This window comes from Balaenoptera musculus, chromosome 20 (genome assembly GCF_009873245.2).
Source record: "Balaenoptera musculus isolate JJ_BM4_2016_0621 chromosome 20, mBalMus1.pri.v3, whole genome shotgun sequence".
Taxonomy (NCBI): Eukaryota; Metazoa; Chordata; class Mammalia; order Artiodactyla; family Balaenopteridae; genus Balaenoptera; species Balaenoptera musculus.
Window position 1 is genome coordinate 7,705,408 of NC_045804.1, and position 16,981 is coordinate 7,722,388.

The window sequence follows — 16,981 nt, forward strand, 5'->3', positions numbered from 1 at the left end:
TTACAGATTTTATTAGGGGTTTTTCAGTTTTACAAAAGAAGAAGAGGTTAGTGGTTTGGCTTTTTCGCAGGCCCAGCAAAGCTGGTGGGTCACCACTGTCCAACCATGATTCTCACGCTTTGGACCCCCCGCGCCTCCTTGGTACTCCCACCCTCACTGACATGTCCTGCCAGGGATGGGTAACAATACATGCTAAATGCATCTCGTCAGGTAGGAACCAAACTCAAACCACAACAGTTAAAGGGGAAAAAGGTAGCAAAGTAATTACACACTCCAAAAGATACAAGTCATTTCCTTGAATCCATAGCAATTGGAAATAAAATGGTGTTTACAAAGTAGCAATCATCAGTTGGAATATTATGTGGAAGATCACATACTTGTTACCTAATCTGTGAAACAGTTGACAGTAATGTGGCAAAACAATTTATTTTGGTTCAGAATTCTTTTTTTATACATTAAAAAAATTTATTATTATTTTTTTAAAGTTATTTATTTTTGGCTGTGTTGGGTCTTCGTTGCTGCACGCTGGCGTTCTCTAGTTGCGGCAAGCGGGGGCTACTCTTCGTTGCGGTGCGTGGGCTTCTCATTGTGGTGGCTTCTCTTGTTGTGGAGCACGGGCTCTAGGCGTGCGGGCTTCAGTAGTTGTGGCTCGTGGGCTCTAGAGCGCAGGCTCAGTAGTTGTGGTGCATGGGCTTAGTTGCTCCGCGGCATGTGGTATCTTCCAGGACCAGGGCTCGAACCCGTGTCCCCTGCACTGGCAGGCGGATTCTTAACCACTGTGCCACCAGGGAAGTCCCTGGTTTGGAATTCTTAAAATCACTCCCAATTTTCTGTGATCTTCCAGAGATAATCAGTGGCTCACTTAAATTTAAGGCCAAATCAAAATCAAACAAAATCCCTTCGAATCTAGGAATTTGCAGGTCTGCAACAGCTAACATCCAGTAACTCTAAAATTTCCTTATGTTTCTAAGTTTACTATCATGGACCACAGGAATAGGTACTGAAAATTTTAGTTTGGACAACTATAAGCAAAACTCCACCAATATTTTAAAATGAAAATATATTTTCATCATTTACAATGACTTGGTCTAATCCTCCAGGAATGGATCAGTAAATATTCAATTAGCTGAGATGATCTCTGTGTTATTCCATGAAAATGATCAAAACCTTTATCTGAGGAGACTCAAAAAAACTCTTCGTCTCAAGCAGAATCATCATTCTCCTGGCACTGGTCCTCTCTCCAGCTGCAGCAGAGCTACTGCTTGAAGAAGAGCTATAAAATCCCTTCCACATGTATAAAAAGATTAGTGGGTGTTACAGGCCATCTGCATCTAATCCTCTCCCTTTCTACTAGGATGGATGGAAAAAACTCAGAAAGGGGTAGGAGGAACTTTGACCAACAGTCAATCGTCTAAGGAATTTTTGTTCCCCAGAGGACTCGAGGATGATGAATCTGAATATATTTCCCCGACCACGCCCTGCACTGAGAGAATCCAAGAATTGAGATCTAACATGTTAACTTTAGGAACTGTTAAACGCCTCTAGGTATATGGTATCTGAAATTACAAGCAGTGAGTTCTCAGAAAGTATCTGAACGTGGTTAATGTTGCAATTAAGCGAATGTTCTGAAGATAAGCTGCTACTTAGCAGTACTATGTTCTGAAGACAAGAACATGAAGGCCCCCAAAGGCTTTGGGGCCAACTGTGCTTTGAGGTCACTCATGTCCAAACACTTAAGTACACCTCGGTTATCTACTGAGTAGAGCATGAAGCAGAACTCCAAATACGTGAGGAAGTATCAACCTTCATCCATTACAAATAGCAAAAACCTCTATGAAACTTCAAAGGCTTATATCAGTATCATCTAACAGAAAAATCTCACTAATTCTATTGAGATTTATCATCCTTTTGGAGATTAGGTTGAAATTTATCTGCACTCTTTGTGAAAACGGCTCATAAAAGAACCCCACAGAACCAAACTTATCTGTGGCAAAGTCCGGCTTCTAAGGGACAGCAGGCTGGGCCTGCTGCTTCCTTACGAGCAGCCAAGAGACCTGTATTCCTGCGTGGACAGAGCACTCAGATGCTCTGCAATGACAGCGTCACGGCCCAGTCAGCCTTATCTGCTTAGGCAGTTCTCACTCCTTCCTTCTTTTGTTTAGTGTTACCTACACCTGTATCTTAAAATTCTTCATAATTTAAACTTATGTTTAATTATGTGGCACGTTCTTTCCATCTTGATAGTAACAAAGTGAGGTTTTACGATATCTTTATTCTTTAATTACAGAGAACAAAGTTCAAGACAAAATATTCCAATGTTAATAAAAATACTGTCACTATCAGATTGTTTTTAAATAAAACTCAAGGTGCTGGACTGAAGGTGGCTCTACAGAGTCCACCACCTCTTCCAACCTGCTTAGATCCCAGATCTATGCAGCTGGATTGGGTGGGTGTCATTTCAAACACCCTTAGATCCTGACCATGGATATCCCTCTGTGAATAAGATTTTTAACCCCTAATTGGAAACAATTCTACATTTAACAGGTCAATATTAAGGAATTTGAATTTACTCTCTGTTATTTCCCAGAATCTGATCTAGTCAAAGATATACCCAAATGAGATTAACAGAGTGCTTTTTTACTTCAGTCTTAACACAATTATCAATCAGTTCTCCTGGTGGAAAGATAAAGGCTTGTGTCAACTGACAGTATTTCTTCGCTGGACCTTATCTCCTATTACCCGTTCCACTGGGATAGATTTTATGGCAGGTCCCAAGACAGGAATTACATTTCCACTGAATTACATACTACATTCTCAAGACTGATGCTAGAACAACTGGTTTCATGAGGCAGATGTCACAAAGAGTTAACAAAAACAAAAAATCAAGTGACTTGTTTTACACTGATTTTAAGAAAAAATTCATTAAGAGATACATGTTTAGCCTTTAAATATAGAATGATTGTATAAATTAGATTTCAGCTGAAAGAACAATTTAGCAAGTCAGAAAAAGCTCCTAGAAACATTCTGAAAATAATGCCAGATATACAATAAGAAACGGATTTTCTATGGAACTTCCATTTATCCTTTAGCCACAGTTTCAATGATTATATTTTCTGATCCAAAAATCAGAACACATGGTTTGTCAAAGGATCTTTCTGTGCGACTCCTGGGTGTAAGAGGCGGCGAGTGATGCTTTTCTTTTTGTAAGGCCAGACACTGTAACCACCGAGCATTTTCACAGCTTACACCAAAGTGACAGAATAGAGGGAATCTGGATTGTTCCAGAAAATTTCATTAATATGGTCACCAAAGTTACAGTAACCATAACTGATAGCTCTTCCTGCCCTTATTCTACTAAGAAGGAAATGTGACTCTCTTTTTCTCCTTTTTTTTGCATCTCTCTCAGGAGAGGGAGAGGGAGGGAGAGAGAGAGAGAGAGGGAGATCAAAACCACTGATTTGGAGGGCCCATCAGTTGCCAAAAGTTATATGTAGAGATAACTTTGCTGTCTACCCCTTCCCAAGAAGTTGGGGCGAAGGGAGTTGTACTGCTACGAGAGCAACAATTTAGGGAAACCCTCCAATGGAAGATTAGTTCCTAATCACATGGGGCAGTGACCCTGCAGTAGCCTGTGCTGAAGAAATCCTTGTGTTAGAAAAATGCTACTGTGAACAGGTAGACAGGAACAATACACCAGCAAAGGAGGGCAAGCAGGCAGGAAACATGTCAATGTATCAAGCACGCACTCACACACACACACACACACACACACGCACACGCACGTGCGCACACACACACCCCCCCCAAGTTTCCTGATTAGTTTCTTTCCCCAGGCCCTCTTCTTCAGTCCTGCTTTCTAGCCAGGGCCCACGGCAGGAAAGCTTGGAAGGGTTCTACCCCCAATTAAAAAATACCTTTGCTTAAAAACACTTGCATATCCAGTGATTAACAATTAAGATGTGAAAATAATTAACTACTTAGTAGTTAAATTCTACTAATTATCGAAAGTCCTGGCCTCCTGGGACCAGCAGCATTACAGATGGAAGTCACACTGCATTTCTTAAAGCTTTTTCTGAATGCTTAACAGGTCTCTTTCAGCGTTAATTGCACTTGTAAAACACATCTGGTTTTTTCGTTTAATCTCAAATCTGTTCTTTTTTTTTTTCATTTATAAAAAGAGAAAAGGGTCAATTTATCATTTGCTCTAGCTTTTCTAAATTTGATAAAGATTCCACGCAAATTTGTGTGACAGGTATAAGGGGAGTAGAGTACTTTTGGGAGCAGATTGAACTTGTCCTCAAGACACTTCAGAGCTTGGACTGCAGTGACTTTAGGTGCTTGTGGTAAGATTCATGGACCTGCCGGGAAGGGAGAGAAAAAATTACTGATACGGAGAGTTTGCAATTTAAAATAGCATACTTGGACTTCCCTGGTGGCGCACTGGTTAAGAATCCGCCTGCCAATGCAGGGGACACGGGTTCGAGTCCTGGTCTGGAAAGGTCCCACATGCCGTGGAGCAGCTAAGCCCGAGCGCCACGACTACTGAGCCTGTGCTCTAGAGTTACTGAGCCCGCGTGCCACAACTACTGAAGCCCGCGTGCCTAGAGCCCGTGGTCCGTAACAAGAGAAGCCACCGCAATGAGAAGCTCGTGCACCACAATGAAGAGTAGCCCCCGCTCGCCACAACTAGAGAAAGCCCGCACGCAGCAGCAAAGACCCAACGCAGCCAAAAATAAATAAATAAATATATTAATAAAATAAAATAAAATAGCATACTTTTAATCAAGAAATTATCTGGGGGAAAAAAAAAAAAAAGAAATTATCTGAACCTTATTTGGATCCTGATTCAAAAAATCTGAAGTGGGGAGAAAAAAAAGAATCGCGCTAACTGGGGAAATCTGGACACTGACTGGGACGTAGTTCATGATATTAAAGAATTTCTGTTAATTTGTTTAGGTGTGAGAATGGCATTGTGTTTACGTTTTTTAAGAAGAGTCCTTATCTTTTAGAGATACATACTGAAATATCTATGAATAAAATTATCTGATATCTTGGATTTGCTTCAAAATAATTCTTAGCTGGGAGGTTCAGATGAAACGCAACTGGCCATGAGCAGACAGTTGCTGAAACATGACAAAGGGTACGGGGGAGATGCACTGGAGTATTCTATTTGTGTATACATTTGAAATTTTTCAATTGTTGCTAGATAGTTGGGGAAAACTAAAAACCTGCACACTGCAGGAATGACCTTGTTCCCTTCAGAACCTGTTGCTCAAAGAAAGAGACTGTCCGAAGTGGCCATGAGAGCTTTCAAAGCTTTCACAGATGATCACTCAAGAGGTCTTTCCTGCCTTAATATTTAAATGAACAATTTCAAAAGGTGAAAAGACTTTTTTTTTTTTTTTTTACCTCTGTTTTGTTCAGTGGGGATTTCTTGGCCCATTCAAACAAGTTTTCGTACACATTCCCATCATAGCGGCCAAGCACAGAGCCCAGTGTCACATCCTGAAAATCAAATGCATCAACCAGAGCAACAGCGTCGGGGCGAATCACAGTCAGTAACTCCTTTATGCGCTCGTTCACTTGGGTGATTTGAGACTCTGTCATGATGCTCCCCTGAAAGAAACAAGCAAGCAAACAGAGATATTACATAGGTACGTATAAATATATTTATATATGTATATATACACATACAACCACAAAGTAAACCACAATTATTTTTCTATAAAAAATTAAGAAATACATAAATAAAAGGACTTAAACTTAGAAAATACCTGAAGAAAATCCCCTGCGTTCCGACTGATTCCATACAGAGAATACAAGAGACACAAATTCCTTAAGACGGCTTGGATGGATTTCTCTTGAATTTGGAGGAGTTTTTCTGAAAAGAGCTTAACTGCCACATAGTGGCAATGTGCCTAGATAAAAAGAAAACACCAGAGTGCAAGAACCTTTGAAAAAGACTCAACAGTGATACGGTTTCTGCACTAAGAAAATGAGGGGGTTGGTGAAGGACGGAGAAGGGGAGGGGGAGAGAGGACCATCGCTGACCTCACTTGCTTGAACGAGGTCAACGGAAGTTAGGTTCCATGCTACCTCCTTGCTTTTTCTGTGAATCACTTCAGTTTGAAGGTTTTTCGCAGCAATTTCTACTAATCTGTTAAAAAAAGAAAAGAACTGGAAAACTGGAGCTCAAGGAAGTGATCGCTAGTACTTGTGCCTTCTGCCTCTCCCGTCAAGCCCCTGGCCACAGAGGCCCCCATGGCCCCGTCCCAGCTCTTGAGGGTGTGCTCACCTGGCCGCACGAAGCTTGTACGCTTCTGTCAGGCTGTCAGGGCTGTTGATATCCACCACGGTTGGCCAGACGGCCACCTGCTGTGGCTGGATGTGCTGGCTGGGCAGGTCATTCAAGTAGGACACCATGCCACACACCAACTTGCCTGAGTGCACCTGGTCATAACTTTTCATCAGGAACCTGAAAGTCACCAGGACACATGCTTTCAGCAACTATGCTTCTCGTGAAACAGGAATAAAACGAACTCCTGAAATGACTTTAAGCTGTGTGACAGCTGTTTCATACTAGCCTGACCCCAAGAAAAAACCGTGGGTCAGGATGGAAGGCAAAAATGACATCTTTCTGGAACAAATATAATGAGAAGAGAAAACATGGGAATAAGAACCAAAGGAAAGGACTCGAACATTCTTGAGAACACATATGAGAAATCATGAATTAGATTCTCACCTGGCCGTCTGTAGCATCATGACAGTGTTTTCTCCCTCGAAGGTGCAGGTTGGGGTAAAATTGACGTAAATATTTGGAAGTCCACTGCAGTGAGAATAGCCATGCCCGCCACAAGCCATCCGACATGCTTCAATACCAGTGTTCGTCGTCCAGGACGTGAAAGCCTTCAGCCCGGCAGCGAGGGCGTGAAGCTGAAGGGAGAAGTGCAGGCCATCAGAACGTCTGCGGTGCTGACAGCCCACGTTCCCACGAGACACACGTAGCCTCACTGAACAGCACTCGTCACTTTCAAAATCACTTGGCAGGGACGTCCCTGGCGGTCCAGTGGTTAGGACTCCACGCTTTCACTGCCAGGGACCCGGGTTCCTGATCAGGGCGCTAAGATCCCACAAGCCACGTGGCGTAGCCAAAAAAAACCAAAACCAAACAAAAACCAAACAAAATCACTTGCTATGCCCTGTAAACTGAAAAGCATGCTCATCTGATTGGCCTGAACTAGTAACATTCCCACATTCCCTTCTCAACTGTTTTACTTGGCAAAAAAGGCACCACTTAAATTCCTTTGATTAATAAATGACCAACATGGTACAGTAATTCTGAAACTTAAAAACAAATCCACGCATCTTCACATCTGATCCACTCTCAATTAGAAAATTTTCTCTATCTTTTGAGAATATATGGATTCTTTTCAAGATATCCCAATGTTTAATTTTCTCCGGACATGATCCAATAGGCAAATATGAACCAGAAGGGTGCCCACAAGGGAACGAAACATGACACAGACCTCAGGCAGCTCACTCAGGTCCCCTTGGCTGATGTCTTCATTAATCCGATGATAGGTCTCTTTCATGTATGCGCCTACAAACTGGAAGGCATAGGCAGTGGCCAGGAGGGGAAAGAGTTTATACTGCTGGGTTTGATAATCCAAAATCTGTGGTTCTGGTTCACTAAAGCATATAAAAAAAGGGGGAAAAAATTAAATGCCTATACAGAGCTTACTATGTGCCAGGTTCTGGTCTAAGCACTTTGAAAGACTAATTTATCGAATCCTTATAAAGATCCTGTGAGGTTAACTTTTATTACCCCCATTTTACAGATGGAGAAAATGAGAGGTTAAGAACCTACCCAGGGTAGAGAGCTAATAAGTGGCAGATCCTTGATTTAAATCTAGGGTATCTGGCTATAGAAGACCATGTGCTTAACCACCTTGATGAGCTGCCTTAGGTGGACAGGATTTTCTAGTTGACTTTCATATTTTTCTTAGTCTTTCCAGTCTAAGAAAATTGTATCTCATGGCAACTTCCGGAACCAAAGCTCATGAACTTCACAGGAGGAAGACAACGTTAAAGGGGTCTAGATGGCTGAATAAACTATATTCTGACCACAATTTGAGGAGACCCAATGCACTGAGTTAAATATTTGAAGTCTAAGCAGGTCTGCTCTTATCAATTTCTTTATTCCTTCTTTAAGAGTAAAAAGTTTATCAAAGAGTCATGCCCAAGTAATAGGCAGTAGCAAGAATAAACCATGTCCATGAACACAACAGAGAATCAAGTTTAATGTCACTTTCACTATACCCGATTTGTAACTGTTAGTAGCAACTAGAATCTTCACACCACCTTCAGTGTTTTCAACATTTCATTTATAAAGCTCAAATAATATTACTGTTTTTCTGAGAAGGTTAAAAGTAATAATTAGGTGGTTATTCTCATCTTTCCACTTAAGGGAAGTCTAGGTTCTCAGACCCAGTACACTGCCATCCTAGCTAATTTTACAGCAAATGCACTTTCTCCACAACACATTTGGGAATTCTGATATTTGGATGGGGTCCAAGCCAGGTCTTCAGTACCAAGCTCATCTCAGACTCCACCCTTACCCTGGCGTGATTTCAGACTGATGCCTCACGGCACTGTATCGGATGGCAATGGTGCAAGCCTTAGACAGACACCGAGCGGATTCTCCCACAAGGAAGGACCTGATAAACACCATGGTCCCGTAGGTCAGCTTGTTACTCAGGGGTTTCACGTATGTGCCATCAGGCTTCACCTGGAAAAAGAACATGAGATGGATGCTTCCTTCTGTTAAAACCAAGTGGCAGTTTAGGCAAGTCGTTCTCCAAGTGTGGTCCCCAGAAAGGCAGCATCAGCATCACCTGATGCTCAGTCCCCACCCTGACCTCCTAAATCAGAAACTCTGGGGGCCAAGCACTCTAGGGTTTAGCCAGCCCTCCAGGTGGTTCTAATGCACGCAGAAGTTAGAGCCCCACTGGTTTAGCAAAACAAAACATGCTCTTCATACCTGCCAACTGCTTTTGACTTCATGGTCATAATAAAAGCAGCTTCAGAAGTAAAAATCTGTTAGTACCTTCTAAAAGGACAGATCCTTCTAACCCCGTGATTATCAACAGCCACTGAAACCCCCGTGCCTGACGCCTCTCCTCCTATTTTCTGTCTAAATATACCTGAGCGTGCTTCATCAGCATGTTTTCCCTGGGGATGCGATAATTGTCCATCTTCAGGTAGCCGTTATCCATCTCATCATAGCCAAATTTGGGGCCAATGTCTCCAACAGTAATACCTACCGCAGATGAAAGTCACAAGGTGTTTATGCTCTGGAATTCCTGGCTTCCCTCCTCTTCTTTAGTTATGTATTATACTTTTTGCAGAAGAAAGTGATTGGTTTAATTTTCACCTCAACATCAGATGAACAATTCTAACCTGGTAAAGGCTTATGGGTCCCAAGTTCACGAATAGGTACAATGAAGGCATGTAATCCATAGCACTTCCCCTGAGTGATGAGTTGGGCGAGTACTATCGCGTGATTTGAAGTCTTTCCAACTGCAACATCAAAGAGAACAAGAGAGGGAAGTGAGCAAACATTTTTACGTTTTCACAGAAACAAAAGAGGGGGAAAAAAAGCATATGTTAAATATAACACTAGATTCCATCAATAAAGCGTGCCCAGAGAGCTTTTCTTATGACAGTGCCACGCCTAGTTTTCAGAAGGAAATCCAGTTAGGCTGATAGTTATTAAAATTCATTGAATTTTGGCAAAGCAATCCTTCATTTTTTTAAATATATAAACACATTTTTAATCGAGATATAATTGACATATAACATTGTCTAAGTTTAAGGTGTACAGCATGTTAATTTGATAGCATTTTTAAAAAGTAGGCTTTCTTTTCTACTTATTTTTCATTCATTTACATAAAGAAATTTTTAGGATAATCCTAGAACATTACTTTAAATTACATCTTTTTTCTCCCTTAAGGCAGGGCTTTCCAAAACAGTAGCCACTAGCCACACGTGGCTGTTTACATTTAAATTAATTATAATTAAATAAAATAAAAGATTCAGTCTCTCAGTCAGCTACCTACATTTCAAGTGCTCAAAAGCTGAAAGTGGCTAGTAGCTACCATACTGAACAGCAAAGACAGAGAATATTCCATCATTGCAGAAAGTACTATGGGATACAGCTGCTTTAAGAGATTTTTGGTTAGTGCACCCAGAAATATTTCTTTTTTTGCATGCTAGTTTTTTTCCTATCAACATGTAACATCACATATTAAAATATGTAACATGAATAACAAAATCCTTCAACCACTAATCTCATCTGAAATATATATCCTAAAACAATAACTCAGAATGGAAGACGATATTAAATAAATTTCATGTCAAAGCTATTTATAATAAAAATTTGAAAACAACTCAAATGCTTCCAGTATGGAAATGACTAACCAAACAGGGAAAACTAAATTACTTTAAATGATGACTATGGAAACTATGCTAACACATGAGAATACTTAACTGAAAAACCATGAAAAGCAGAGTAAGATAGCTGTCCTTTCTGCGCTTTGCAAAATGTATAAATATCTGTAACATGCAACACAAGAGAATGTGAAATAGCTTAGAATAGTTTAAGTTCTAAGAGCTTTTTCTATATTTCAGAATTATATTCTTATATAAGCTCTACACTCTAAACACGTTGTAATAAATCTTAAAACATCCAATAACTGTTAAAAAATTCACTTACGCCCACCAGGCCACCACTTGATGGAGGTCACAGTAGGACTATTGAGAATGAACTCCTGGGTTTCAGGGTCATAAGTGGCTGTGGTTTCCAAGCCTCGAAGATGAGTTCCTAAGAAAATGAATTACACCTACTTCAGATAGAATATGGGAAAAAATAGGTACAGGGTAGAATCTCCTGCCCAGTCCTTTAAAGCTCTAGCATCTCAGAGAGTAACAAAATCTAACAACAACAAAACATCTGTAGATGAACTACAAATGGTTGATAACCACGATACGTAATTTCCTATGCTTAATTAATTAGTACGTAATTTCCTGATTTGTTCCTATTAAGCTGAAAATATAAATGTCAAGCATATTCCATTTCTGTACTTGATTTAGTGCACTTCTGTGGCAGTGGATATGGAACATTTATTTAGATCAACCAAAAGAAAATGTAAAATAAAGGCAGATTAGAATCATAGTTTCGTTAAGGTCACAGGATACGAATTTAACAGGGAAGTTAACTGACCTTTTAAAGGCATATCTGAGTTGTTAGTGTGCCAATTTCAACTCATTTGTATTGTGTCTACCACACCAATGGAATTCTGTATTATAACAAAGAATGAGAACACGTGACAGGAAGAGACTCGGACTAAAGTTCTTGTAAACTGAGAATTTATTTCAGAATGAATGCTAGAAAGGGAAACAAGAACTTAAAAAGTTATAACCAGGACTTCCCTGGAGGTCCAGGGGTTAAGACTCCGTGCTTTCAATGCAGGGGGCGCGGGTTCGATCCCTGGTTGGGGAACTGAGATCCCACATGCCTCGCCGTGCGGCAAAAAAAAAAAAAGAAAAAGTTATAATCATTATGTGGAAAAGACCTGGAACAGCGACTTTTTTTAATTTCTAAAAGTCCAATAATAAGGTCCAAGTTCACCCTGCAGACTCAACGCTAAGTCTTAACTTATTCCTGGCTGGTTCACTAGTGTGACCAGGAAGAGTTTCCATTTTTATTTATAATGGAGATGTTTAAATCCTAATACAAACGTGCCAAAATTATTTGAAAGAAGTTACAGAAAAATGTTCTAAGTGACACCCTCCCTAGTAATACTATCCTGTAGCCAATGCTGAGAACCTTTTACCAAACTGCTTTGATAATGCCAGATCTCATTAAACACTTAAACTGTGAAACACTTAAAAACTCCCGAGTTAAATAACAGAAATGGACAGTTTATGTGTGATCCACAACCTTCCCCTGTGTGGGAATCAAGGAATCAGACACTAAGACTCCTTTCACCAAAGAAAAAACTTTTATAGAAAACGAGGTAGCATATTAAACAGAACAGGTAATGACAAAACGTTTTCAAATGCACAACTGAATCAAATAGTATTCCACTTCGAGTCTTAGGAAAATCCTCTAAAATACTATTTACCACAGAAGCTGAAAGCCAAATTAGCAATCAAATGAAGATGAAGTTGTACAGGAGTAAGGAGCAAGTGGCAAATATACACTAGACCAGCTGTTCTGAAACGTCTGAGTAGGAAAAGAGAAGCCAGAAGTAAATGAATGGCAAACACAGATACCAGTGTGGAACGGATGCTACCTGGCACAGCCACCACCTCCAGCCCCATCCAGTTCACAGGAAAAGACAGGCGAGGGATGGAAAGAAAAAAGAAAGGTGGTACAGGGACTTCCCTGGTGGCGCACTGGTTAAGAATCCGCCTGCCAATGCAGGGGACACGGATTCCATCCCTGGTCCGGGAAGATCCCACATGCCGCGGAGCAACTAAGTCCGTGGGCCACAACTACTGAGCCTGCGCTCTAGAGCCCGCGAGCCACAACTACTTGAGCCCACGTGCCACAACCACTGAAGCCCGCGCACCTAGAGCCCGTGCTCCACAATAAGAGAAGCCACGCAATGAGAAGCCCACGCACCACAATGAAGGTAGCCCAACTCTCCGCAACTAGAGAAAGCCCACGCACAGCAACGAAGACCCAATGCAGCCAAAAATAAATAAATAAATAAATTTTTTTTTTTTTAAAAAAAGAAGAAAGGCGGTACATACAGAGTGTGAAATCAACTGCCCGGAAGTACAACTTATCTTATTTTTTCTAAACTTTGGCCAAAGCCACTTTCAGAACTTTACTGAATTTACTGAATCAAGGCACAAATAACGTCAAGGTACAAAATGCTGCATGTTTTGGTTATATAAGCCACTCATTTCCCTTCAGCAAGTCAAAGAGCACACATTCTATTAATCTGTATTTCTTCTGCAATCTGTGCAAATTCATTAAGGTATCAGTAGCAAAGATAATCAGATAGTAATGAAGAAAAAGAGATGGGTTCAGACTCTATATACACACAAATTCCATACAACTTCAGTAAACTTGAAAAATCACTTATTAAGTAAGGCCTGACTTGTAATTCTTGACCTTCTGAAGGGGAACCATGAATAATCAATCAGCATGTCTGTGATAATATAAGCTTTAATTTCCACCGACCAAAGCATTGTCTATGCCAAGACTTACATGTGTGAAAACCCTGGCCGCTGCAGAAAGATTGCATTTAAACAGATCTTACACAGCAGGTGGACATGCCACTGCTGACACGTGGTGGACACTCCATGCATGCTAAGCTCGAAGAGCCCCGCCCAACCCAGAAGGTAGACTGAATGCACCGTACCATGACCCATCTCTGTCTGGGCATAAGTGCCAATGATCTCCAAGTTCCAGGCGGGCATGAAGAAGCGTTCCTGCTGTTCCTCGGTTGCCTGGTGAAGCAAGGTGGGCAGGAACATGCCCAAGTGAAGATCCAGAGGCCCAGACTGCCCTCGGTGCACAAAGCTTCAAAGAAATACCAAGGATGGGCATTTGAGAGAAGAGTCAACAGGTGTGAGAGAATCAGCAATTTGAACAAACAGAGCAAGGGAAGGAGAAAAAAACCCTTCTGTTAAGTATGAATTAATGGGTGGACTTTATCATGGATGGGAGCACTGCCCTGTCTGTATTACTTTATAACTCTTAGCAATTTCCATTTTTCTTACGTTGGCGAGAAGTATTTTCTAATGCTACTCATCTCTAAAATTAATTAATCTCAGTAGGGATTGGCTACCAATGCCAAAGCCTGTGTAGCACAAGACCATGTGAGCAAGGCAGAGGATTCCAGCCTTGCAATTAAAGTAAATAAAAAACCTGAAAAGGCTGGATGGAATGGAGAATTTAAGTTGTACAATGACTTATTTATTCTAATGAAAAGTTGAGACAGGAGAACACAGTGGTTCTCTTGGACAAAAGTTTTTCCAGAATCTAATTCCAATAATGCTTCTAGGCTAGAATCTTTTCTGTTTGTCCATAAAACATCCAGCATTAATCCACATTCCTCACATAATTCCGGTCATTTCATTTGGATCCATCACAAATATCCAGTCACATGCTACTGAAACAATGTAATACAAAAGTTGACAGTGCTCTTCATCCCAATAATTAATTTCAGAAATAAAAAGACATGCGATTTTTAGTGAAGACCGTAACATTTACAAATAACAGATTCATGCATAACAAGCTCCCATTACAATTATACGGGAATTATCACAAATGATAATAAACATGTTAGTTGTCATTTTAAATCCACTTTCTAAAGTCATTCTTTTCCATTTAAAATTTGCAGGTGCCTTAGACTTTTATGTGAATTTATTTCTGATAGGAAATAGTTCTATATGGCTTTGTAATGTTGCATGCTACTGGCATTTTATTTAACTTCCAGCTCAAAATTAATCAATTCTGTATTACTCTTACTATGCTCACTATCTTAGAAATGAGCCTAAACATTTGTTTCAAAATTTCTCCGATTGTTCCACTTGAGGAAAATAATCAGGACAGGGTGCTCTAGGCAGGGGCTGACGTGTGATGTGTTCCAATGAGGGTGCGGGTGGGCTGAGCTTTCAGCTAACCAATCACATAAAGATTGAAGAATGCATGAATAACTTCCTCATTTTACAGAGAAATTAAAGCTGAGATGAATTATGTGTCTTCAGGTCAAAAAGATAATGGCAAAACAAGGACAAGAATCTCATCTCCTAATCACGTCTTCTAGTGCAACCTGGGCTGAGGACAACGGTGGGGACACTAGAAAGACCTGCCAAAATCAGAGCCAGACTTGGAAGCATCAAAGTGGAAATCCTGTAAGATGTCACCCCTGGTGCAAACTGGGTGAAAGGTTCACGGGACATCTCCGTGCTATTTTTGCAACTTCCTATGAATCTGTCATCATTTCAAAATAAAAAGTTAAAGAAAAGAAAAAAAGTGGAAATCCCTGGAAAAACACATTCCAGGGATGAGAGAGTACCTTTCATGCACAAACAGGAATGTCAACTGTGCTGTTTTTAAAAGAATGATGTGTAGGAAGAAAAATTAATGTGCGCCTAGGAGCAAAAAGAAGAAAACTCTGAAGTAGGACTGAAAGCTGTGGCCTGGGGCCAACCACTCACAGTGCGGAGAGGCTACTTTCTATGACTAGAAACCAGAGCGATTCCTGGTGAAGGAGAGGCCGCTCAGAGGCGCCCATCAGACTCGTCATGGGTGGGCGTGTATTCGGGAATAATGAGGGCCACCAAGGGTTACCACAGAGTACACTCAGGAGGGCAGGGGTAAAACTACTTATAATCAGAAACTGTCTTGAAGCAGAAAAATGTTTTCCGGAGAAAAATGTCTCTTGTGGCTAGGGTAAGGATTACTCAGAGGTGGATGAAATGCAGAAATGTTACAAGGAGAAAGTGACCTGGAGAGTTTTTGATTTAAATCAAGTATTTGCTATACTCTTTATGCATGATAAAGATCATATATTATTTTTAATTAATTTATTTTAAAATTGCAAAGCACCAACATTTTGCTTGGTAAAGAGCTGGAGTCGATTCTTTCAAAACCGTAACACCAGAAGGCCTTCCCAGGCTCTCCTACATGATACAGGGCTGGGAAGGCTAGCAGTCAATACTGAGGACAAAGTGATTAGATGAATAATATATGAGAAAGGAAGAAATCAAAATAGTATCTCCACGGACAGTATGATTATAATCCTAGGAAATAAACAAAAACAAAACACCATCAATAATAAATGAATTTAGAAAAACCAGGATAAAAAAAAAAAAAAAAATCACTCATTCTTATCCATTAGAGCCATTCAAATAGAAAACCCTGGTAAAGAGAAAGGTGATTTATAAGAGCAACAAAATATTTTAAAAATCTGTTAAGTAATTTAGCTCAGAATATTACAGATTTAATTAAGAGAAAATATAAATACCTAATAGGATGCATAAAAGATATGAAAATGAACAATAGGAAAGAAATTGCTAATTCTTGGCTGAGAGGACTAAGTAAAATTAATACGTCCCAAGAAAATACAGAGATTTAAGGTAATGAGTTTTAAATTCCTACAGAATATGTTTTCGAACTTGGCAAATTGAGATCAGAATTCATCTAGAAGAATAAGTATGCAAGAACACCAAATACATATAAATTGAAATATAGCAATAGTAGGCTTACTCTATCAGATTTTTAAATATCTTAAAAAGCAACAATGAGCCAAAGCTTATGATGTTAGGAGAAAAATAAAGACAAAAATTAATGTAATATATTTAAGGTTCCATAAATAAACTGAAACTATTACAAAACTCTAAGATGAACCAGAAAGAACATAACAAGGGGAAAGAGCTACTAGTTAATAAACATATAAATAGTATGGGGTTCACTCATCTCTGTATCATACACAAGTCAAAGCATTAAACACAAATCAAACAAACAAAAAAGGGAATAAAACAGAAGATAATTATCCAAGATACGGGAAGAAGAAAATTTATACCTACTCAGAGAAGGATGCATTGACTACATAAAGGCCAAAATGTTTAATCAAACAGGGGCAACACAAAGAAATACTGGAAGGATACAATAAAATCTTGTAAGATCAATATGCAGATTCTATTTATTCAACACTCAAAGGAGAAAAACCCAGTTTACAGTAGGCTAAACATGTAACATCCAGGCTCACTAGCACTGGAAGAATTAAAACTTTAACTCTTAGATATATATAAAAGTAGCAAGAAAACAAAGTAATCATGTTGATGGGACTATGGAGACACAAGCACACTAAGTACATCAAAACTTGTTCCACGTCTTGAGCAACAGAAGCTATAAAGTGTTCATTCCCTTCAAATGTAGTAATTCATTTCTGAGAAA

At 39.9% G+C, this 16,981-nt stretch overlaps 1 protein-coding gene across 3 annotated transcripts in view; it reads right to left on the reverse strand.

The window, feature by feature from the left end:
* Positions 1–16,981, reverse strand: part of ACOX1 (acyl-CoA oxidase 1) — a 24,930-nt gene continuing 7,949 nt past the window's right edge. Inside the window, exons 3-14 of one of the 3 annotated variants that reach the window (XM_036837383.1) lie at positions 13,437–13,597; positions 10,775–10,882; positions 9,460–9,579; positions 9,204–9,319; positions 8,619–8,788; positions 7,527–7,689; positions 6,743–6,933; positions 6,296–6,475; positions 6,052–6,157; positions 5,775–5,918; positions 5,410–5,616; positions 1–4,358 (exon numbers count right to left, since the gene is read on the reverse strand). In XM_036837383.1, the coding sequence (XP_036693278.1) occupies positions 4,308–4,358; positions 5,410–5,616; positions 5,775–5,918; positions 6,052–6,157; positions 6,296–6,475; positions 6,743–6,933; positions 7,527–7,689; positions 8,619–8,788; positions 9,204–9,319; positions 9,460–9,579; positions 10,775–10,882; positions 13,437–13,597 (1,717 nt within the window). In that variant the 3' untranslated portion in view covers positions 1–4,307. The remainder of the gene's footprint in view (positions 4,359–5,409; positions 5,617–5,774; positions 5,919–6,051; positions 6,158–6,295; positions 6,476–6,742; positions 6,934–7,526; positions 7,690–8,618; positions 8,789–9,203; positions 9,320–9,459; positions 9,580–10,774; positions 10,883–13,436; positions 13,598–16,981) is intronic. The other 2 variants (XM_036837382.1, XM_036837384.1) reach the window with 2 other exon arrangements.